The 25,458-nt window shown below is 46.7% G+C and overlaps 1 protein-coding gene across 4 annotated transcripts in view; it reads left to right on the forward strand.

The window, feature by feature from the left end:
- KCNAB3 (potassium voltage-gated channel subfamily A regulatory beta subunit 3) overlaps positions 1 to 25,458 on the forward strand; it is a 379,854-nt gene that overhangs the window by 296,881 nt on the left and 57,515 nt on the right. For all 4 annotated transcript variants that reach the window (XM_085636869.1, XM_085636867.1, XM_085636866.1 and 1 more), the window contains exons 5-8: positions 9,791 to 9,835; positions 12,115 to 12,159; positions 13,569 to 13,612; positions 17,234 to 17,320. In XM_085636869.1, the coding sequence (XP_085492995.1) occupies positions 9,791 to 9,835; positions 12,115 to 12,159; positions 13,569 to 13,612; positions 17,234 to 17,320 (221 nt within the window). The remainder of the gene's footprint in view (positions 1 to 9,790; positions 9,836 to 12,114; positions 12,160 to 13,568; positions 13,613 to 17,233; positions 17,321 to 25,458) is intronic.

Consider the following 25,458-nt stretch of genomic DNA (forward strand, 5'->3'; position numbering starts at 1 on the left):
TGTTAGATGTCGGTAAACATTCGAATCAGTCGAAACCAGGAAGTGTCGGCCGCCATTTTGTCTCTCACAGTCAGAGGGGGTGAAAAAAAAAGGTGGAGAACATGAAAAGGGGGCAGAGTGGAAAGTTCCTGACCCCCTAGCCTTGGTCAGGGGTCACAGAAGGACCCCCAAGGGAAAAAAAAACAATCTGTTTTTTTAAAAAAAATCGCGAGGTGCGCGCACCTCGCGATTTAAAAAAAAATTTTTTTTTGACCCCCTGACCAAGGCTAGGGGGTCAGGAACTGTCCACTCTGCCCCCTTTTCACTTTCTCCACCTTTTTTTTTCACCCCCTCTGACTGCGAAAGACAAAATGGCGGCCGACACTTCCTGGTTTCGACCGATTCGAATGTTTACCACATCTAACAACCAATCAGAATTGTGCGCACGGTGAAAAACCTGAAAAAAAAATTAATAAATACATAACTTAGCATTTAAAAAACCGTACAAATTCACTGAAAAAACCATAGGTTTCACACACCTTATAGTTACGAATTATGATTTAAAAAACCTTGCAAATTCACTTAAAAAACCATAGGTTTCACACATGTTATAGTTAGCTGGACATTTCACTCGTAAAAAAACAATGAAATTCCCCCGTTATAGTTAGTGCAGGCAACTATAACTCACGCGACCGCAATCCTCTGCTGATGACGTCAGATATTACATCACTGATGACATATGTGTCTTTATGAAAAATAAATATTTGTAATATATGTATAGCTAAAGATTAATGGAAGAAGACATGGGTAAATAAGTGTCTAAATACAGTGATGTAATATCTGACATCATCAGCAAAGGATTGCGGTCGCGTGAGTTATAGTTGCCTGCACTAACTATAACGGGGGATTTTCATTGTTTTTTTACGAGTGAAATGTCCAGCTAACTATAACATGTGTGAAACCTATGGTTTTTTAAGTGAATAGATATATAGATAGATATATAGTGTGTGTATGGGTATATACAACTTTAACCCCCATAAAAATAATAGGTATGCATACATTTATGTACTTACCTGAGATGTAATGACTGCAATGTACTTACCTGTGAAGTATTAGAAGTAGTGTAAAGATCTTACGGCCTCCCGTGTGGTAGCCACTTTGTAGTTATAGTTAGACCAGAGTTTCCAATGGAAGAGCATTTTATGTTTTGCTAAGAACTAATAACTTTGGTGCCGTTTGAAAATCACCACACAACTTTCCCCAAAAAAGTAGGCCCTGTGCCGATCACCCAGTGTATGCAACCCTGCATGCATACAGCCATCAGTCATGTGCAGTTAGCATTGGTTGTAGGTCTGACATCCGACCAGTACCTGCATTCAACCCCACCACAGGCGGCCAACCCTCTGCTGCATATTGTCTTTTTCCATGAGCAGTATGGGGTTGGATGCAGGGTCTGTCCTCTGGCCAGATTCTGAACCTATCTCCCCACAGGGGGTAGGCTGCAGGGTCGTGCCTCAGGTGGCAACTTCAATACAACTGGCCAACCACCCACTGCACATGGCTAAAGGCTGTGCATAGTTTGGGGGTTGGCAGCAGGGCCCAGCTTTCAGCCCGATCCTGTGCCCAACCTCGCCATAGCTGACCAACCCCCCTCTGAGCACAGCCAATGGTTGTGCACAGCTCTGAGGGTTGGCCTCAAGGCTAGGCCGTATGTTCAGCCCCCGTGGATGCTCATCCTCCCCAGCACCCAACTCCTAGCTGGAGCCCAAACCATGTTTTCTTTATTTTTTGAGGTACTGCGATACTCCAGCAGGAAGCAGGGTGGCCCTCCCTTGAAGTACCTGCAATGCAAGTTTCCACCCCATGATACTAGGGGAAGCTTGGATGGTACCATGGTACTATGGGGGGAGCTTGGATGGCAGTTACTTATGAATTACCGCAGTACCTCATGTGAGAGCTGCGCTGAATGCAACACCTGACAATTGCCTGGGGGTCATGGTGTCCCTACCCTGCCCTCTTAAACTCCATTTTCAAAACATTTTCATGGCAAGGGGAACGAGTCCCTGAGTTTTATCATGATAGTTGTAAAAAACAATTCTGATTTTGGCCAGCCAATCAGATTGCTCGGTGCCACAGTACTGAAATGGCAGAAATGAGAGAAAGCTCCATCTGTGAATCAAAAGGCCCTTTTTTAAATTAATTTTGTTGGTACTGCTGGATGCACCAAGCAGAAATATATAACTACAGAACTGATTTACACCAAATCTCAAATAGCACGCTTTCTGAGTAAAGTACTAACTTTTTGGTAATTTGGATGCACTTCCATTCAGCGTTTTCGCTGTATTGGAGAACACGTTTTCCAATGTGAATTAATGGGAAATCAGCTTTTTGGGATCCCTCCTCATCTTCTTGGTTCATCCTTGATGGATGGGCGTGAAACATTCCATGAAGGAGCCGAGGTGGATGAACCTTTGTTTTGCCCGCTTGTCTGAAGATTCATCAAACAGCGATAAAGTTAATAGCTAAACAAAATCCCTGTTTCAATGGAAACTCTGGCCTAACTATAACTACACAGTGGCGAACGCTGAGATAGTCCACTTTGTTTGGATAAATCAGATATTCTAGAACTAATGCTTTCAGATAAGAACAGAATTTCCATCTGAAAATGTCATGCCATATAATCAGGCGCAAGAGAGGAGGACTTGATAACTCTGGCTGATAGATTAGCTGCCAAGATCGGGATGACTATTCATTCATGTAAAATTGAATAAGCCTTTACTTGGTCCTGCTTGCATATCCACCAGATTAGAATTACAGCAATTCAAAACTGTATGTATGAATGAATGAATAGCGGGACTTATAAAGCGCGTGGCTACTCCCAGGAGTATCCCGGAGCTGCTGAACAAGTAAGAGTGGAATAAAAGGATGCAGTAAAACAGTAAATTGTCAGGTCTTTAGCTGTTTTCTTAAAAGAACATTTGCTCCCTACTAGCTGTAACATGACCGAGCTATTCCAAGCTTGCGGGCCCAGGAGGGAGAAGGATCTACTTCTTGTTTTTGCTCGTCTTACCCTAATGACCTTGGAAAAGTTACCAGAAGATGACTGCAGAGTTCTAGGGGGAGAGTAGAATTGAACCCTAGTGGACAAGTACTCTGGATCTAACTGATGGAGAGCTCTGTGCATAAGAGGAAATTATGGGGTCCTGTTCCTGCTATCTTTGTAAAACTGTTCTGCCTACAGGCCTTCCCACCCCAGTCTATAGCCCTACTCCAACAATGGCAAAACATAATATTGAGCTTAAGGGGGGACTTATAAATGCAAGATCACTAAGCAAGCACTGCCAAGATATTAGGGATCTCATCATAGACCAACAGCTCGACCTGCTTTTCATCACTGAGACATGGCTGAAAGACTGGTGCAACCCTGACCTAGCGGTCGCTCTCCCGCCCGACTATACTATCCATAGGAGAGATAGAAAGGATGGTAGAGGAGGAGGTCTGGCCATCATTTTACGGGACACCCTACACTGTACTAGTATGAACCTCGACACCATCAAAGGATCAGAAAGCCTTGGCTTCTGCCTCTCCCTAAATGCCTCCCTATCCTCCTCAGGTGCTCTAATTTACCATCCTCCGGGACACAGCGCTACCTTCCTAGACTCACTTGGGGATGGCTTGAGCCACCTCCTGCTCAGATATGCCAATTTCACCGTACTTGGTGACTTTAACCTCCATTTGGAAGATAGAACCGAACCAGGTGTAGATAACTTTCTTCAAATTACAGAATTGCTCACTCTGGCTCAACTGGTGGAGGGCCCAACACACCAAGTAGGCCATACACTAGATGGGGTTTGTTCTAACTTCACCCCATTATCAGTTGGCTCCCCATTTCCTCTGATCTTTTCGGACCATCTCTTTGTCCCCCTCACACTTACGATTCCCCAGATGAGCCATGCTCACAGGCCATTGCCTACGCCCCAAAATGGACGTAGATGGGCAAAATTGGCTGATAACCCGAGGCTAGCAACCAGTGCCCAAATTCTAACTCCCGATCTAACAGGGAACATTGGGGAGGACTCACGCCGCTTCCACTCCTGGCTCACCTCAGCCTGCAACGAGCTTTCTCCTTTGGAGAGACCTGACAAGTATAAAAAACCTAAAATAATAAAAAAAACCTGGTTCACGTCTACCCTGGTTCAAGCTCATCTACTATGCAAGCAGAATGAACGTAAATGGAGAAAATCATGTAACATTGATGAAAGAACGGCTTACATAAATAGCAGAAGGCTCTATCATCAGCAAATCAAATGTGCAAAAAAAGAGTACTTCTCCAAGAAAATCCAGGAGGCTAATCAAGACCAAAAACTCATCTTCTCGGTCGTAAAGTCCTTCACGGACCCCAAAGTGCTACAGAAAGAGATACCCCCCTCACAAAATCTTTGTGATGAAATCTCAGCATTCTTTGAAGAAAAAATTAAAAAAATTCAGAAAGACTTACCTTTGAATATTCCCCAAGATCAGGATGCGGGATCCGAACCTACGCCCGCTCACTCTATTCGGTCCTTCAAGCAAGTCTCACTAGAACAGACCCATGAGGCCATTCGAAAATGCAAATCAGGCTCACCCCTGGACGCTTGCCCTCCATTGATACTTCACAAAATAATAGATATAGTCAACCCTGTCATAAACCATATAGTTAACTCCTCTATCAGCACAGGCATAGTCCCGGACGAGTGGAAGCTCGCGCTCGTGAAACCACTAAAGAAGAAACAAAACATTGACCCCTCCGTACTTTCTAACCTTCGGCCTATCTCCCTACTCCCTCTGCTAGGCAAAGTTACAGACAAATTTGTGCATAAAGAACTCTCTAAATTTATTGAGGATAATGACATCCTTCACCCCCAACAATCAGGCTTTCGTCCTAAGCATTCTACCGAATCAGCTCTACTGGAAATAACTGATGCACTTAAAACTATAGCCGACAATGGGAAGAAAGCTGTTTTGATCCTACTTGATTTGTCAGCCGCGTTCGATACCATCTCGCACAGTATCCTCCTGAAGCGACTCGAACGTGGCGGCATTTGACATTGAAGTCACGTCCTATGCTGATGATACCCAATTGATCCTTTCTCTTGACAACAACTCCTCTATGACCAAACTCAACTTCAAACATTAACTTACCGCAATCATCCATTGGATGAGAGAGAATCATCTTAGATGCAACACGGACAAAACTGAAATCCTCCCTATAGGGAAAAACGTCCTATTCCAGCCTAGTAAATGGTGGCAAGAAGGGACACCACCCCATCCTGACACGGTCAAGGTAGCAAAAAACTTGGGAGTAAAATTTGACACTGTACGCACCTTCTTCCCGCATACCACGGCAGTAGCAGGGACCTGCTTCAGCCTTATTAAATCTCTAAAAAAATTCTTTGACCTAATCCCACTCACAGCTAGGAAATCAGTTGCAGTTGCCCTGATACTCTCTCGGCTTGACTACTGCAACAGCTTATAGGCAGGATCCAACAAATCTACCTTAAAGAAGCTGCAAGTTGTCCAACACGCTGCGGCTCGACTTGTTCTCAAACTCCCGAGAAGATCCTCAGCATCCGCAGCCTTACAAGCCCTTCATTGGCTCTCCGTGCACAAAAGAATTCTTTTTAAAATCCTTCTAATTACCTTTAGAGCCAAACATAAACTTGGTCCCAAGTATCTCTCTGCGAAATTCACTCCCTATACCACCACTAGAATGCTCAGGTCCTCCACTGCCAACCTCCTCAAGCCACCCACCTTCAAATACAAAACTAGGGGAGGTAGAACAGTGGCTGTTTTAGAATCCAAAGCCTGGAACCTACTACCACTCCACTTGCGATTGCTGGACACAGAGACACTATTCAGGAAAGCTCTGAAGACTTGGGTATTCGCGGCCCCTGATGAGCTGTGTCTCTCCCTTATTTAGGAACCCTAGGGATGCTCCTCCCCCTTACCTCCAATCACCCAGCGCCAGGATGCACCTTACGGAGTGACAGACTGCGCTATACAAGAGCCACCTTACATTACATTACAAAAGTGTCAAGGTTTTGAACAGGATACTTTTTTCGACAGGTAACAAGTGTAGGTTAATCAAATGGGTCATCATCGACACACATCTGGGAAGATGGAGTACCAGATGGGCAGTCTGCAATTCCTACAGCAGATATTGAGGAAGTCCTGCATACAGAGTATTAGCATAATCTAATCTGGACAACAACAGGGTCAAGAGCACGTTGGTACTAACAGGTAGGGAAAGGAAATGTAAGAACTTTTTGGCCATGCACATCCGGCTAAAGGAAGTGCCAACCACCGTGTTAATTTGATTAAGAAAAGTCAGCTGTTTGTCAATCTTAATGCCCAAGTTCTTAACTACTTCTGCTTGGGGATTAGGTTGAGGGGTGTCCTCCTGCCAGTGAGCTTTTAGATTCAGAATAAAATGAAAAACAATGCTAAGAATCTTGGTCATATCAAGATTACATTGAAGTTGGTTAAGACCCGTCCACTGAAAGACTTCCAATTAGCAGGGCTTGATGGCCGCTTGATCCAGTGGCTCATCTTTCTTGAATGGGAAGAGTAGCTGAGTGTCATCGGCATAGTGCCCTATTTTGGCCCCAAAGGACTCGACTAGAGTGGCCAAAGGGGTCATGGAGATGTTAAACATCGAAGAGCCAAGTGCCAACCTATGGGGCACACCCACCGAGACCATACTCTTGCTAGAGGAAAAAGGAGGCATCCAGACCTCTTGGCATTTTTCATCAAGAAAGGATCTTAGCCAATACAGTGCCGTGCCCCAGATACTGATCTCACTAAAATAGGTAAGCTGCCTGGAATTTCTCAGCAATTTTAGATGAGGCAGGAAGCACATAATTTGGCCTGTAATTGATTCCAGATAGAGGTGACAATCCCAGATTCCAAATATTTATTGATAAGAGAGTTTAGCACTGGATTGATGACATCAGCTCCCTTCACCAGAACAGACAGGGGGCAAGGATCAGCGGGAGATACCGATCTCAGGTTGAGTATCGCGAGTCTCGACTCTTCCAACAAGATGGAGTCAAAGGAGGAAAGGACACAGTTAATTTCAGCTGGAGGGGGCATGCAAAGGTCAAAGGAGTTATTTGCTCTCAGACTACTTTGGATTCCTGAATTGTATGCTATATTATATGCCAGACACAATATCAAAATGGAAAATTAGGGGGAATTCTAAACATTTGTGACGCAAGGCTTGAGAATGCTGATATGGTGCATATGTTTGCCAGTTTTCTTCTGCTTTGTGAATAGTGGATGGAAATTGCTAGATGTTTATCTGATGGAATTAATATTGTTGTTGAATTAACTGTGTGTGATATTATGTTGGGAACCTGATAAAATGTGCCTTGCTGGAATGCACCTATTGTATTTATAGCAAAGCCAGGCAGTGTATAGCCTTCAAGTGGGTACATCGCAACCCAATCTTGATGATCAATTGGTGGGCTTTTATGTGTCACTCTCATAAAATTGAATCTGTGTATCAAGGTCAAAGACAAAAAGGGACAAAGGTGATGGTCTGAAACTTGGGATCAATTGTTCAGACATGTATAGTACTTTGCAATTGTCTAATATTTGCCAGTTTTTTTTACCTGCTTCAAGTAATATAATATGAAGTAATCTTGTATTTATTGATGCCCAACACACTCAATATAAAAATAAAAATAAAAGAAATGATATATCATCATAGAAAATAACTTGTAAATACCAGATGCTATTTATTGCACCCATTATATTCTGAACCCCATTCAAATGCTTTTTTAAGAGGTAAGATAAACAGCACACCACCTTCCCGGGCACTTGTAATGAGGGGCTATGTAGGAAACTGGAGGTTTAGAAATACAGCAGTGGATGAGACCTCAACATATAGAAAGTCTTCTCGCCTAACTAGTCACCAGTGCATTTTGTGCGGTACATCACATCTCCTATTTCTCCTGTTTGAAAACCAGAGTCTCCTTTCTTATATCTCCTCTTCCTTTTATTGAATTTGCGCCCTCTAGATATGGAATCAATATGATGTTGTTGAGACCCCTGGGAAATCTGCTTGTCTCCTGAGGGTTGCTCCTCTGTCGTCCCTGGAGGGAACTTGCAGATCATACATCCTGGCTAATTTCAACCCTTGCAAAACCATGGGGTCTCCTCTGTCACTGTTGGTGACAGCTTACTAGTGTTGCTAACTTCTTTAGGGCAAGGTTTGCACGTCATATGTGCACGTTAGGCATTAGGCCCAACCTTCCTTGATCTGTGACTTGACACCTTGTTTGTCTTGTCTTGATGCTTTGTTTGAGAGTCTTCTCCTTAACCATTACCTAAACCACACAGCTCGCATTGGGATATCCCTTTAGTTACCACCTGAGAGTTCCTCTCAAAATCAGTGAGAGTTGTAGACCACGTCACTAACCCACCTGTTAGTGGTGTGAGGAAGAACCCGAAGCATGCCACCTTTGAGTGGGTGAGGGTTTTCACTCTAAAAAAGAGAGACTTTATTTTTCCTTGGCTTCCTTTTGATTTTCTCTCAGACGATTATGGTGAATGAAGGTGTACCTGTGAAGTATTGTCTGATACAGACCCACTGTGCAGTTTGTGTGTTGTGCTATTGTTGGGAGTTACACAGTTGGGGTCTTTAAATGCCCCCTTTTTGGGTCCCCTTTGTGTGAACATGAGAGTCATCTCACCAAACTGTGACCATAGGGCCCTGGCTGTGCCCGAGCGGTTCAGTGCTGCAGATGATCTGTCTGTCAGTCTTTATAGATTCTCATGAGGATTAATAATGGCGGCATTTTTCTGCTTCATGCCTGCTGGCTACTCTTAATCACTCCTGAACTCTTTCTTAAGATTATCATTTATGATGACTGCCTGTTTTCTGTACTTTCTGTGGCCTTCTTCTCTACTTCTCCAGGATAGAGCATATAGTACATTTATCCTTAATGTATGCATCTGGTCGATGCCTATACCCTCAATCATTCACAACAATCAATGAATGTAAAGAGCACACGTTTTATTACACCTCCTCCTTAGATTACATGCCTAGGTGCAGCAACCTCAGACAAGACAAGAGCCCAATCTGGTCCCTCATGTGCACACAAATCTCATCCAGTAAAACACTCCCTATAGGATAGCATGCAAGCTGTCCACTAATGCATTTCAGCACCTCGTCAGGGGGGGGCTTTATAAATAAAATTACAATACAATATATCTGCCCCTAGCTCTGTAGTGCCTGTCAGAACTGCATGAATGTAAGTACTGAACTGTAGGTGCCATGTTGTAATTGGTGCTCAGGTTTTGGAAAGTTTTAAAGAAGAGATTCCAAGAGTGATCCCAGCCAACACTGTACAGCTATTATCATACCTCAAAACTAGTACAGCAACCGATAAATATAGGTGCCCGTTATCCAGATCGGATGTATCCAATAGATGTAGACAGCTTCCAGTCCTTGTTGTGATGGGGATACATTCAAAGCTTGGAGGACACAAGTTTGTATCCACAACAGTTCAAACAAATTGCAAATGATAACAACTATAACTAAATTGACATTCTTACCATCAACCAGAAATGCTGCTTGGGAATTGTTATTAATCTTGACTGCTTGTTTTTATAATGTGCTTTTAAATTCTAATCCCTGTTTTAATTAAGTATCAATGCGATGTTTGTATGTTACGGTTTTAATTAACTGTATAATAAAGTTACTTCTACAACTAAAGAGTATCTTTAAAGGAAGCCTTATCGTCTTGTTTTCTTATCCTTGATGTAGAGCTGAACAAACCCTGGGGAACATCTTAAAGAAGAAAGAATGGAGGTAAATGCTGGCTCTTTTCATTCTGTTTGGCATAGTATCACATGCAGCTGGATAGGGGGTGGATGTTCCATGTTTTTCAAAGGCATTGACGGTCCATGGCCTCTGTAATGTCCACCGAGCTGCACAGGGCGTGAGCTTGTGCTAGGATTATTTATTTACTCCAAATCCAGTGCTGTTTAAAGGTGGATTTCCTCCCAATAGAATACTTAGGCATTCAAGGACCGACCAGGAAGAATGGGAGGAAAAAAGAATGGAAAGGGACCTTTTATTGACCAAAGAAATGGGGTTCCTTATTCAAGTAAGAAAATAAGTTTTTCCTTTGGCAGACCATTTATCCTTTCATATTAGAGTCAAATATACTTAATTCCCACACAGCTCTAATTCAAACGCCATATCACTCTGCAACAAGCAGGAGAACTCAAAACACCCAATCCATTGAATTTCATTAGTTCATCTACAATTGAGACAAATATCTTTATAAGGAATCTCCATACGATTGAAGAGATCTTCATATTTATAAATAAGGACTAACAGCAAAACTAGACAGGAAAGCCCAGAAGGTGCATGATATTGATGTTCATATGCATACAGTGAGAGTTATTGTTATGGTCTTGATAAAAATGGTGTAAACCAGGACGATACCATCGAAACAGGTCAACGCTTGTGATTCCAAATCTGTGATGTGGGTTGGCAGAACAGTTGAAATATTCTCAATTCATCGGGTCCCAGCCTTGCTGAAATACTGTCACAGATAGGTTGGGACAATGACAACGTATATTGTCTTGGGGATACTCTCTTTCCTTTTTCTTTCTTCATTTTCTGTCTAGTTTTTTATCTGCAATATCCTTGTGCACAAAATGTATATTTTGTTGTAATAACTAAGTGATTGCATTTCCAATGAATGTGTTTTTAATGATTGATAATCCTTTTTATATGTATTGAAATCAAATACGTCAAAAGAAAATATTTTCTAAATAAAGCAGTTTTTATAATTGTATATGTGTATCGGCATAGTGGCACACTATATCTAAAAAAGTATACGGTTTAAGTTTCTCCTGCTTGTTGTAGAGGGATGTGGCGTTTGAACGAGAGCTGTGTGGGAATTAAGTATATTTGACTTTAATATGAAAGGATAAATGGTCTGCCAAAGGAAAAACTTATTTTCTTAGTCAACAAGGAAGAATTCCAGAATCAGCCATCCTTTTAAGATCCTTTGAGATCTCACTTATAGACAGCTGAAGCTGTTTGTTGACAACAGGACTATTGCATCCAATATAGACTTTTTGTGGCATTTGTGACTGGCCCTTGGTTCTGATTCAATGGATTTCCTTTCAATTCTTTTGATTGTCCCTCCAGGGAGCATTTCAATCTCATCATGTTTTTATTGAATGAGATATATCCTTACGCCGCTGACATCAGACCCTTGTATTGCAGTGCATGAGGAACTGTTTTCTCTCCTCTCCCTGCCTCTTCCTCATCTCCCCCTTTCCCACTCCTTGTTCTCTTTCTTAAAGAATCATCCTCTTCCAAAGATGCTTGTTTCTCCGATCCCCTGGTGCTCCAACCACTGCCTGCACTGTATCACCGGATGGTCATATTTAGTTGGATTTTAATCCATTCCAAGATGGCCAACCATTTGAATGAAATGATTTTTCTTAAAACAAACAACACAAAAAAACTCAAAGCTAAAAACACAGAGTATGATGCATGCAAACACGACGTCGATCTATGCATGTCCTCCTGCAAGTGCATGCACACCAGGCACCAGGGAAGAAACAAAGCATTGGTAAAGCCAATAAGTGTCACAGCAAGACCAATTCACTTTGGCAAGGTTTGTTTCTAAACTAAACTCTATCACTTTTTCCAGATTTATCAGCAGAAACTTGGTAAACACTAACTTTCTCTCTCATTGCCAGTCTATGACACCTCTTAAGTGGAATAGAATTGTATGAGCCTTTGCTATTTTTTTGTGGTGTGCTGCTGCCAATGCATCCACATGATGTAAAAGTGTAACATTCACCTCTCTTCCACTTAAAAAGCCTCTATGTATTGCAAGGAGGATGAAATACGGCAGCTGCCAAAAGTTACCTTCCAGCTGTTAAACTGGAAAAAGTTACAGGAGTTACATTGGAAACAATAAAACAATTGGATAATGCTGGAAGTTTCTACCTTGAGCCATTTAGTGTCCAAAACTCCTTGCGTTAACCTTCCCATGTATTCTGCTTTGTCTTCTCATGTTTGATTGCGGTTGAAGTTCAGTATTTTTGTTTTCCCAATAGACGTTCCAGCTATGTGATCACCACCAAGATCTACTGGGGAGGACAGTGAGTATCAAGCCCAGGTGGCATTTGATTTACCTTGAGTAAATAGTTCTTGGGTACAGAAGGCATGTCTGGGTATGGTGGTTGAATTTTGGATGGGTGGGCTCATTAAACATACAGTACTTGTTATATATGTTTTTAGAGTTCCGGGTTGTGTGGTTACATCTGGTTGTTTTTTCGGGTACAAGGGTCTATTAGGGTACGGTGAAAAGAAGGTTTAAATACACAAGGGTCTTTTTGGAGGTGATATGCCAAATTTTGGATATACTCTGTATGGGAATAGGTGCTTAGCTATATGGTTATACATGGTTCATGTGTATGTAGAGGTCTGTTTGAGTGAGGTAAGTTATCTAATTAAAATATGGGACTCTGAGTGAGACAAGTCAGTTCATGGACACACAAGGGTCTGTGTGGATGCAGGTGTTTGATTAATCCATCTCAGTGTTGTGAACCAATTAATAGAGACAGGGATCTATTCTGTTGAGGGAAGTTGGTTCTTTGATGGACAAAGGATCTGTCTAGTGGGGGTTTGGTTCTTGGCTGCACAGCATCAGAGTGTTGGTCCCTTTTGAAACATGTAGAGTTCTGCCTAGATGTGTGGTTCAATTCTTTGATGTGCAGTTATTAGGTACATTGGATCTCTCTGTATCTGCTGTTCCTTTTTAGAGACATGGGTTATAGCTGGGTATATGGGGTAATCTAGACAGAAGGGGCATGCCTGTGTGTTTTGGGTCATCCATGGATATGTAGCGGGATATATTTTAGACATGTAGAGCTTGTCTGGGTATGGTGTGTTGGACCTTGCTTGGGTTCATGGCTATAGAGCTATGTCACCACTTGTTTGTTTGGTTCTTGGCAATCAAGAGGGCAATGTGGTTCTGGGTGACCAAGATCTGTCTGGGGGAAATGGGTGGTTCTTTGGTGAATTAGGTTTGTAAGTATGGTGGGACATTAATGAGTATATGGGGAGTTTGTATGTCTGGTGGGTCGGGTTTTGGATACATGGGTTCTATATCGGTTTGGTGAGCCTTACAGGGATACATAGTGATTTTTCTGGGTGTGTTGAACCAGTTCTTGGCTTTACAACGGTGAGTCTGTCGAAAGGTAGTGGGCCATTCTTCGCTGTACAAAATCTACCTGTGCATGCATGGAAGTTAATGAAGAACAGGATACTTTGTTTTAGTGTGGAGTGTGGGTTATTGTGTATAAGGAGCCTCTCTGAGTATCGAGGACAGGATCTTATATAAATCCCAACTACGGTTGTTTGTTGGGCTATTCTTGTAGATATAGGTTCAATCTGTGTGTGGTGGTCATCACATAAGAGCTGTATAGTGTTTGGCTCAGCCTATAGGTAGAAATGCTGTGTTTTTTGCTGAAAGATAACATTCTGTTTTCATTTCTTCTTCTTGAAGAGCAGAGACGGAGCGGGGGCTGTCTCGGAAGCACATCATTGAAGGTAGGTCTGAAAGCCAAGTAAATCCTCCAGTGTACTGGTCCAGCAGCCCATCAGAACCAAACCAATAACAATAACAAACAGCGCTATATGACCACTCGAGCTACTGGACCTCAATCTCCTTATGTCCAGTTGGGCTTTAGCTCACCAGAGACACAGCTTACTAGAACCACTTTACCTATACAAATTTTAGATTACCAGTGGATCTTGCCCATCAGAGCAACAAGTCCAACCAAGTCACAGATTAGAACCTCAGACCTAAGAGCCCGACAATCACAACCCGAGCCACCACCCACCAGAATCCCCTGCACAATGCTCTAGCTCCCTTGAACATTTGATTTTTATGTTTGAACTGTTGTGGCCTAAATGCAGCTTTAGAAACAAAGCTGGCAACCTGCAAGGTGGAGATTTCCATTGTATCTTATCTCTCTAGTAAGTAATGTCTTTAGTGCTGTTGTAGGTACTTCGATTGGTGATAGCCTGCATATAGTTTTTGAATCACTATGACCAGTTTGCAAAAATATACAAGTTTATCTTTTGCTAGGATGTCTAAAACAATCTATGCATGGAGATTCTTAAGACGTTAGCAGATTTGTAGAGCTTTCTGCATAGAGGAGATGGTCATACGTTTTGGGCCATGGATAGAGATATTGGTCTATCAGCAGCCCATGCCTCTGAAAATGATAGCAGATCTTCTGAGCAGGGAGCTCTAACTCATGAGCAGGAGCTGCTGCAGGAACTGCAGATGGCATTTTTGTGAATAGGATACAATGAACTTTTGAAACTTGGGTCACCAGAAAATGTTACAGACTTTATTCCACAGAGTTCCTCAAGTGAACCCAAAAGGAGACAGTGTCTCCTTGGTCTGGACCTTTTACCTTCATTATAAGCACGCAGCGACTGAGAAGACGATAGCGTGCACACCTCAGTTGTTCACATGTGAATTACTCGACCACAATTGTTATAGTTGGGTGCTGAATATTACTGTGCATATTTGTCTGCTTACACTGAGAGATTTGACTGGAACACCTCAGTATTTAAGATGATATTAGTTCAAACTCAGCAGATCCAGCAGTATTCTTGGATAGCCCTAGTTCTTTCTTAGTTTGATCCACAGACTTATATGTAGTGACATAGTCCACAATGTATTATGGTGCTAACTTGCAGATCCATATGAATTCTTTGTCATAGCAGCTTTCCATGTGTAGTTATCTCATTGTACAAAACACTAACAGTCCACTGTGATAAAGATATTTATCCAACACGTGTTTCGTTAGAGAACACATAGCTTCACAGAACTTCATCAGGGATTATACATTATAGCATGTATTTTGTATACTAATGACAGATGTCCAAAATAGTACTAATTATGCCATTCTGTAGATAAAACCAAAAGCCCGCACAGCCAGAGGCCGCTCACGAAGATGACTGAGGAGTGGAATGTTCTTCTTACATGTCCACCTACTCAACAATTCGTGACTGGACCAGACACACTTGGTGCTCAAACCCAACACAACTAATTTGCATGATAAAAAAAAGAAAACCTTTTTGTTGCAGCATAAGGGTCTGACTACTCCCTAATCTACACCCACATAATATTTGTGTTTGGAACTTGAGGGCTCAAGCCTGCCCAGTTACGCTTTACCTTCTTCTGCCACCGCGGTCCTTCAGGCAGCTGAAGGCCGCTTTACAATGGCATTGTTTTCCAGGAGGTAGTCAGTCGTTGCATCTTGGTGTCAGCAAAACGTCTAATGCGCTTAAATCCCAAATTATAGGCATCCTCCAATTTGCAGTTGTATTTGCGAAAAAGGGAGCAAAAAGAACAAATTCCTGTATACCCCTTCTGGAGCGACTCTGTGAGGTCTTAACTTGGTACAGTCCTTCCTCCTGGGTCCACCAATCGAGTGCGTGAATCCTTGCCCTCAGGGCTGCCGATCATGGGATTTCATTCTGTTGGTGACAATCAGTTGAGCAAGAAGTGATGGAGGGTTATAAGCTCTTTCTGCGTCTCCTCCCTTTATGGTGTTATCTAAGCGCAAATTCACATTTAAATTCAGACCTTCCTTCTTCAAAGGTATCTTCTGAATTTCACTTACCTCAAGTTACAGACCCCAGAAGGGCAATCAGCTGCTGTGTATACAGAACAAAGAATTCAGGAATTGTCGAGAGCCTTTTTTGTGGAATGTGAGGGGCGCGGGCTATGGAAAGCTGGAAGAAAGCTGACAATGTCCAGGTGTCTCTGTTTCTATGTTAAACAGTGCTATGAACTGGCAGGTGCAGACCCCCAGAGAAAGATGATGCTGATTCGAGTACAGAAAGGCAGCTGCATCTGTCCTCAGCACATGAGTTTCAATTCAGGCCATTTATCAAGCCTGGGACTCTGCCCCTTTTCAGAACTTTGCTGTAGGACTGGTGGTGGAGCAGCCTCTCACTGTGGCACAGATGTACTTAAGAGTGCCCTTTGTTAAAACCTCCTCAACTGTGGCTCTTGGTACTCCGGCTTTCAGAGACTGCGGCGGGTGCAGATCACAGGAGGATTCTGCAGAAGCGAGTACGCATTAGAAGAACCCTTTACCTTCAGCAAGGTGATGGTTGGTCATGAATTTGTTATTCGCATTTGTTCGGATTCACCATCTGCACCCTTAGCCTGTAAAGGTGCTGAAAAAAGGGGGAGACTGATGTCACCAGTCCCTGTGGGGTCTTACAGGGACTCGCTCTGTCACTGTGTGAAACAACTCTCCAGCTCCCATCCTGTGCCTTGGAAGAGTTTTCAATGCGAATCTGAGGGATTCTTTGCATCCATTGGAGAGGGGTCACCTTACATTAGTAACTTATACTTTAAATGCAAAACATCAGAAGCCACCCAGCCAATGGGCTCTCACCACATTTATATTCATTTGCAATCATTTCTTACAAGAACCTTTAACCACATCCTGCCCTGTCCTTTCCTTTGGACATAGCCTATTTCTATTGTATATTCAGCTGTTTGTTTATTAAGGTGCCATAGTGTTCAGGTGTCAATGCCCCTGGCTCAGGTGTCGCTTACGTTGAGTTTCTCTGCGTCTGACCTCATTGTCTCTCTTCCAAGCAGTATCCTACTGTCCCTGGCCTCAATCTCTCTGCTCCAGGATGTGACTCTCTCTGTCCTTCATCCACAGTCTCTCTGATTCAGGTAGACTCTCACCCCTCCCCTCCCCTCCCTAGGCTCAAGGCAGTGCCTGTCCTCTCTGGCACACGCTGTGTCTCTCTCTTCACCTCTCTGTCCTCCAGGTCGTGTATCTCTGTCCCCATTAAGTCTCTGTGACCCTGTGAGATCAGCATCTCTACCCCAGGTGGTGTCATATGTCCTTGACGCTGATCTCAGTGCCACTGATGTTGAATTGCTCTGTCAGTCATCCCTGTCGCGCTTCTCCAGGGAGTGTCTCTCTGAGAGACGATTCTTAGACCAGAGAGACTGAGACCAGGCAGTGTCTCTGCCCCTGGTCTCAGTCTCTCCGTTCCAAGATGGGTCTGTCTGTCCCTGACGACAGGCTGCATCTGCGGCCAGTCTATCTGCCCAGACAGCGTCCCTGGCTCTGTTGGTGTCTCTCTGCCTGTCTCTGACCCCAGCATCTCTTCTCGCAGGTCTCAGGGGCTCTCTCGAGAGGCTGCAGCTGGACTATGTGGACATTGTGTTTGCCAACAGGATGGACGCCAACAGCCCCATGGAAGGTGAGTGCGGAGTTACACACAAGCAATGCAATACATAGCCTGGAATAACAACAAGCATTGCCAAAGCCAGTTACGAGCCAGACCTGTTGTCTTTGCCAAAACATTGCCATGATACCATTTCAGGGAATTTGTAGATTTTGTAAATTACAGAACCACGCAAAAGTAGACTACATAATTCCATAGCCATGTCAGTTGCAAGTTCTTTGATATTAGAATATTGTAAGTAAAAAATAACCCTACTGTGGATTACTGGATTATTTAAATGTCTAGAATTAGATTGTTTAACTCTCCATATGCTTCGTGAAACAAGAGCTGATCAAAGTTTCATGCAATTTGGATGTTTTTGACTGTGGTGAGCACTGTGCACTGTAGCACCGAGTAGATTATATTTTGTTTAGAACTCAATTGATAAAATATTATTTTCTGCCATGTCCTCTCACTGCTTAGCTGTCTCTTGTAGAAGCGATTTTAGGATGGAGCTTATGTACATGCTCAATGTTAATGGTACTTTTTGGAGGGTGCAGCAGGGCTACTTTTGCCCTTTGCTTTGAGCACAATGCACTTCGACATCATCTGTAGAGGAAACCTTTCTGTGATTGGGTGTTTCAATGTTCAATGTTTACATCTAAGGCACTTTCTTTTTAGCTAGTATTTTATCTGCTCTGTAGTACGATGATTAATGAAATTTGATTATAATTAATGTTATTTACACTTACGCTCTTCGCCCCATTAATCGGGTTTGGTTTGGTTGAATCAAGATGCTGTTGACTGGAAAATTTTAATGTTTTCTGTTTTACGTAACTTGCTTTCTGTTCCTTGATTTAATGTATGTGTCTTGTGGGTACTGGTCTGTACTGCTCAGTATAAAATCCAAATAAAAAAGACTCGTCTACAGAATGAGTATAGTTTATATCATGATGTTTGTAAGGGTTTTAAAACATTGCTTTGCAAACATGTCTTGTGTTTTCTGGTATGAGCTTTGGCAACTGCACTAACACCTTACAGGATTTAGCAAGAGAGCATTTGGGGTTTAGCGCCTTTGTGACAGCACACCTCCCTTACTGGCATTCCTGCTTGTATTGCTGATTGAGTTCACATGTAATCTCGCTGCACTGCTGCCAGTTAAGTCCACTAGAGAAAGAACAACACCTGCCATTTATTTTACTCCACAAATGTGTTTATTCACTGCAGCTGTTATAGTATCGTCATTGGCATCCCTCTGTCCACCCCTCCAACCAATATACATTTCCCAATAATAAACACACAACACAGACTGTTTGATTGGGTACAATTGCTGCAGGTTTATTACATACACCGTTATGTAATAGGTGGGTTATCTTATGGGCGAACCAAGGGCAGGCAACCAACTAGGCCGCCTGCCCGATGAGCCGGGCAGCACTGGTGCGAACCCTGCCTTTGCTGCCCTCCAAGTGACTCTCTTACAGGATCACGTGACCGTTGGTAACTTCTACTCACGCCCCTTCCCGGGGCGGAGCGTCACATAGCAAACCCTGGTTGTTCAGGCCCACAACCGCCCGAAGGACTAGCGGGGCGCCGACACGGCTTCCAGGACCCTTCCATGAGGCTCCTCGGATTTGGATCTGGCACCCCCTATGATGCCGCGCAGAGGTACCCTTGGTACCGGCCTGCTTCCAGATCGCCCTGTAACTCCGCCACAGCTCTGGAGGTGGCCCCCGTCACCGCCAGGGCCCCCACCACAGCTATAGTCTACCTCAACCTCTCATCTCTAGTACCTCGCTTAGACCTAAAAGGAAAAGGTCCATGCCTACTGGCGATAAGTGAACTCCATCGTCCTCAAAGTAACCCTTCACGTTCTCTTTGATCATCTCGTGTCTGATGAAGCCCAGGCCCCTCTGGTCAGTGAACTTGCACATTGCCCCATTGAGTCGCTTCCATGAATGCTCAAACGCCTCGCCCGATTTGGCCCCTCGCCAGGTTCTGCGTGGGATCATCTCTGACCAGAGAACGTCGCACTGCCCTACGCGCTTGCAAATCTCGCCTAGGTCGCTTTTCATGGCCTGCAGGAGAAGCCTTCTACCCATGGCGATGAGGTCATTTCCACCCAGGTGAATCACTAAAATTTTGGGTGGTGCCCCCCGCGCCGCCAGTCTCTGTTCCAGTTTGTTCCTGAGCCAGCTCCATCTCATGCCAGGGAAACCCATCCACTCAAACTGTGTCTGTGGGAAGTGCCGCATCTCCAATTCCGGTGCGCCGCCCACTGAGCAACCCTGGAGATATATGAATGCCCGATCACCCATACCGGTCGCCCTAGTAAAACAAGAGACACGGTTTCACTCTCTAGTCATTTAATCTTGTCAAAACACACAAAATAAGACAATCACCATTGCAAAACAATAAATGATAAGGTACATAATGGGCGAACGTATAGTTTGTAGCATTCCGACTCCCACCGCCCCACCTTCTTCACACTCCCGGGCTCCAGACCTGCCCCGAAAGCAGCAGTGGCCACCCCGATCCTGAATGAGTGGCTTGAGTATCTCTTATCTGGCTGGGTCAAATCTGCTCTGGACAAACTAGCCCTGATAATTCTTTCCATCTGATACCTGGTCAAGGGCCCCTGGTCCACGTGCATCAGTAGGTAGCCGGGGGCAGGGGGGCAGCACACCAAGTATTCCCTGACCCAGTGGACCGGACAAAACCAAGGGCCCCCGAGGGGGCTGAGGACCACATCCACCCCCCGCCCAGCCTGGTCAGTCTTGGATCTCCGGAGGCGGATGGACAGGGAATCAGAGAGGGACACATCTAGGATGCCTAAGGCGTCCCCCGAACTGTCTCTCATGGACCTAGCCACCAGCTCACTAATGCGGAAGGCGCCAAAGAAAGCCAAACAGAAAGCGGCTGTAAAGAGGGTAGCCTCATACTTGGAGTAGGTGACCCCATCCAGTGCCCCCAGCATGCCCATGAGGATGTTGAAATTGATGGGGGCCCTATTATCCGGGGCCCTAGGCTCGTCCCTAGCCCACCCCTTGAGAGCTGCCCTTATGGCGAAATATTTGGTTGGGTCCATCCCCCCCAGACAGCTTGGCGTCGTGGCTTACGGCCGTCAGGTGGCCGCACACCCATCAGTGGCTCCTCCCCTGCTCCCTGGCCCACACCACAAATGCCCGTACTCTACCCTCGATTGGTGCAGAAGAGATACCAAAGGTGTGGGACACGGATTTGAAAGTGGCCAAGTGTGCCCCATAGCGCTTCCTGGTCCCTGGAGCCAGTGCTCTCTCCCCCATGGTTCTTAGTCATTGGTCCACTGCAGGATCCTCCAAAGGTGCGCCGGGAAGGGGGTCATCTGTGCTCTCGCCCGCGGCCAGGCCTCCCTGAAGCGGAGCCACTGAAAACAAGAAAGAGCATCAGCTGCCACATTCTTTACCCACTCAATGTGTCTAGCCCTGCATTCCACATTACATAGCCGGGAAACCCTGACAAGTTCCCTAAGCAGGCAGAGGACCAACTGGCACCTGGCTGTTTGCCCATTGATGGCCTGGACTACCGCTGTGTTGTCCGACCAGAATAGGACCTTTCTGTCTGACAGGGTCTCCGGCCAAAGGTGTAATGCAATGACGATGGGAAAGAGCTCCAGTACAGTGATGTTCGCAGTGGTGTTGCACCTGCGCCAGGCATAGGCCACCCCTGAGCGCACCAGTCCTCGCCTAGAATGGCCCCAAAGCCCTCCCTGCCCGAGGCATCCGTGAATAGGCATAGCTCCTGACTATCCACCCAGGATTCCCGCCAGATCACCATCCCGTTGAACTGCGAGAGGAAGTCCCCCCACATGGTGAGGTCATGCTTCAAACCTGACCCCAGACGGACCCAGTGGTGCTTCTTCTTGACCTTTGATGTGGCCCTGGCTAGTCTACGAGCAAACACCCTCCCAACAGGGATGACCCTAGCTGCAAAGTTTAGTTTTCCCAAGAGGCATTGGATGTCACCCAGGGTGGCCTTGTCTTTCCCCAGCAATGCCTGAATGTCCTGGCGCAGCGCCTGTACCTTATCTGCAGGGAGTCTGGACTCACCCTTGACTGTGTCCAACTTGATGCCTAAGAAAGTCAGTGCTTGCGCCGGACCCTCAGTCTTGCCAGGTGCTAACGGCCCCCCTAGGTGTTTAGCCAAGTCCTGAAAGCACCGTAGGGCTCTCATGCACTCCTGCGTGTCAGCCCCCCGATAAACAGGAAGTCATGAAGGTAGTGTGTCACTACCTCAACCTTGAACTTACTCATTAGCACCCATTGAAGGAACAAGCTGAATGCCTCGAAATATGCACAAGAAACTGAGCAGCCCATGGGCATGCACCTGTCATAGAAGACTTTGCCCTGCCACTTGAAGCCCAAGAGGTATTGGCTGTCGGGGTGGACCGGCAGCAGTCGGAAAGCCGACTCAATGTTTGACTTAGCCAACCAGGCTCCCTTCCCTGCCCTCCTGACCATATCCACTGCCAGGTCGAGGGAGCAGTAGGACACAGAACACCTCCCTTCCTCCAACCACGAGTTCACAGAGTTCCCCTCTGGGTACGACAGGTGCTGGATCAGCCTAAAGGACCCAGGCTCTTTCTTGGGCACGACCCCCAGTGGTGAGATTACAAAGTGGGGGTAGGTTGAAAGGCCCACCACCCTCCCCAGGGCCGCTTGCTTCTTTATTTTGGCCAGCACGATCTCGGGGTGGTCTCAAGCCGATTTAAGGTTCTCCGCGTCCCTGGTCACTAGGGGGCCTAGGTATGGAATTCTAAAACCTTCCACAAAGCCCTCCGCGAGGAGCGATCCATCTTTGGTGTTGGGATACCCACGGATCAGGGGAGAAGTTCCGATCCACCCGCGGGGAGCACAGGGCAGTCTGTATCACTGTCAGGAGAAAACTGGGGAAGGGATAGTGGGTGGGGGACATGGGAAAGGCAGGGATTACTTGTCATGTCTGGCAGGGGGCTGGGCCGGGCCGTCTCACTTGGAGCAGGAGGAGGCACGGTGGGCGGCACCACACCTGCTGCAGTTGTGTGCGAACCTGCATGCTTTCCCCCAAGAGCAGGAGCCTGCATTGAATAGCCTACAGGTTCCATTGTACATTGATCTATTGCCCTGCTTCCAACCCCCTCCACGACCCCGACGAAAGGACTTTTTAGACTGGCCCTTCGCTTCCTGTTTCGTGCCCTTGGGCTTGTCACTATTGGAGGTGCTAGGCTTTACTGTCCCCTCAACTGAGCGCTTCCCCATGTGCATAACCCAGAGCCTCACCTTTAATTGGTCCCATTCTAGTTCGGGGCACATGGCCATTTTCTTCCTAAAATCACAATTGTAGCGGTACCAGCCCATCCCCCCACTTGTCTCTGCCTCCTTAGTGATGATGCTAGCGTATTGGAAAAGGCCCAGCCCTTGATCCGGAAATCTTTCCATGATCACCACCGCCAAGATGGCGAAGGCTTGCCCCCACGTGCCAATGTTCTTTCCGGGCCAGGACTGAAAGCGCACTTTCTTGTCGTCATCTTTCCCACCCATTTTTCTAGTGTCGACCCCCTCGACCCCATGCATGAGGAGGGTGAAAATATTAATAAACTCTCTTCTCCATACACCTTCTTTAGCTGCCAAGGGCACTTCCCACCCCAAACAACAGCGACCGGATAGCAACGGTGCCATGGTAACCAGGGGCTTAGGCACTACTGCGGTGGGTAATACTGCTGGTTTCGTGACCGTGGATACCTCCGTGGGAGTGACGGGTGCGGTTGCTGCTGTGGGTGGGACCAGGTTGGGTGTACCCATCGGCAAGGGGGCCGTGCCCGCTGGAAGCTGTCCTCCCAAAGACGAGGGGCTCGCCAGTGCTGGACCTCCCACCTGAGCAGGCGGTATGCCAGGCAGGCTGCCTGCCCCACCCCAGACTTGCGAGAAGGCCGGGACTGCTGGTGCCACAGCAGGGGGGGGGTAGCAGCAATCCCAACCATGCTAACCGGGCTGGCCAAAGCTAGGCCCACTCTAACCTTGGACATGAAGCTCCGCAGAGTGTCTGAGAGCATACCAAGGTCATCCGATGTGGCGTAAGCCACAGAGGGCAGGCAGCTGGCCGGAGCGGGCACTGGTCCAGGAGCCAGCGCTGGGGACGCAGGTAAGGGGGCGGTGCCCTGGGTGGGGGCCAAAGCCCGGCTATTTGCTGGCAACTACTCGGCCCGGAAGTCTCTGACCGTGGGCCTGCGGATCCTCTTAGACCTGGAGGGGCCAGCCTCCTCATTGGGCTCGTGTTCTGCGGCCGTGGCCTCGATGGCGATTCCTGAGTCCTCGGGATTGTTGGCTTTCAAAAGTTCGGTGGCCCAAGCCAATCCCTTGGTCTTGGTCAGTTCTAGAAAAGCTGCGATCCGCGCACCTTCGGAGATGCCAGTCTGGGTCTCCTCGACTTGGGACATCATCGAGAAAAGCGGTGGGGATCCCTGACTATCCATCGATTCACTTGCGGGTGCCTCCCGATCTGGAAGGATAAGGGAAAAGTGTTTAGCCCAAGAAGCCACACCCGCGGACACCAGTAGCACAGGTCAATGCCCAGGGGACCCACTCTGGCCCCCCCGGCTCGGTACTTACTTACAACCAGGAGAGCAAGGATGGAGCGTCTGGCCGGGTGGACGAGCTTCAGCGGCACTGTGAGGGAGATGAAGGATAAGTTAGCCGTTGACCCCTTACCTCCCTGCCCCACCCTTGAGACCCACCACCCCGCCAGGGCTCAGCGATGGCCCCACTCTGCCTTCCCCCCGTCGACGGGGCCGGGCAGAAGAACTTCATGATTGCAGGCGCAATTGGTATCCCTGGGGCAATCGATGACCCTCCCAAGTACCTGTACCTGCTGCCTTCGTATGTCCCTTTTCGAAACCTGCGTCAAGAGCGCTGCTTGTCTCGCGAGGACCTGCTTGTGGGAGACAAAGCAAAGTGTGAGGCGCCGGGGGAAAGGTGCTCCCAAAACTACCACCGTGAACCATGGCAACTACCCTGTGCCAGGGGCGGTGGTAGGCCAGCCGCACCCTACGCAGCAAGCCAGAGCCCCCAAGGGCCCAATGTTATCTGGCCACCCCAATTGGTTACCTTAACCTTGGATCCCGACTCCGTCGCTATTCCTTTGAACCTGGAGTGCCACAGTAGCTGTAAAACAAGATATGAAATGCATGTTAGCTGCCAGAATCGCCGCTGGACTCTTTCCTGGGTTCCGGGCGATTCACATGGTGAAGCACAAGCGGGTTTGCACAGGGTGGAAGTTGGTACCTGTTGACCCTAGGGCCCGGCCATGCTGTGCACCCTAGATGTGTGAATATATTTCCCAACCTTACTGAAGTAAATACCATTGCCTACACTTTATACTGAGCAAACAGTGACATTGAAAGACCAGGGATTGAAAACCTAATCTTCAGAGTAAGAGTCAAGGACCTTAACCATTAGGCCAGAGTGAGCGCTTCCCACAAGCCCCCTGATGTTGCGCCGCGGCACCCCCCCGCCCCCTGTTTCTGTGCTCCGCTGCACCCCCGGGATCCGCGATTCAATGTATTGTGCAGGGCCTCCCGTGAGACCAACCCGTGCGCGCACGCTGGGTGTGGGCTGCGCGGCTGGGCTGGTACTGAGACCTTGTACACTGTCCAATTATCATGTGCCGCGATAGATGGATGACCAGGGAACACGCTCTCCTAGTTGTGGCCCCTTCACGGCTGACCTCTTGAGCCCCCCACCTGCCGCTAGCGCCATGCAATACGCGGCCTACCTGTGCGTTAATAAGGCAGAGGCTATAAAGTGATTTGCATGTAATCCCTCTATGTTCCTGGTCAGATGCCGGAAATGGGGTTTGAACTCGGTCTCTGAGGTTTCCTGGCCAGCTATTAATCCCCACGGGCTCCACCCCCTCCTGAATTCCAAGAGTGTCCCACCTCCGCTGTTGATGGGCAGGGGGAGGAGCGGATGCCTGCGCGGCGGCGACCGTGCTTAGCGGCCCGGCTGCACGGCCGCGCGTCTCCTCCCCCATATTTAAACCCGGATCAGATCGCATTGCACAATGAAGCCCGGGCCGCCCCTGACGATGGAAGCACACCCCGCCGGGCATCATCAGCCCCGTCGAGTATAGGGCGGGGGGTGGGGGTGGCCTGAGTAAGCAAC

The sequence above is a fragment of the Triturus cristatus genome, chromosome 12, assembly GCF_964204655.1.
Source record: "Triturus cristatus chromosome 12, aTriCri1.1, whole genome shotgun sequence".
Classification (NCBI taxonomy): Eukaryota; Metazoa; Chordata; class Amphibia; order Caudata; family Salamandridae; genus Triturus; species Triturus cristatus.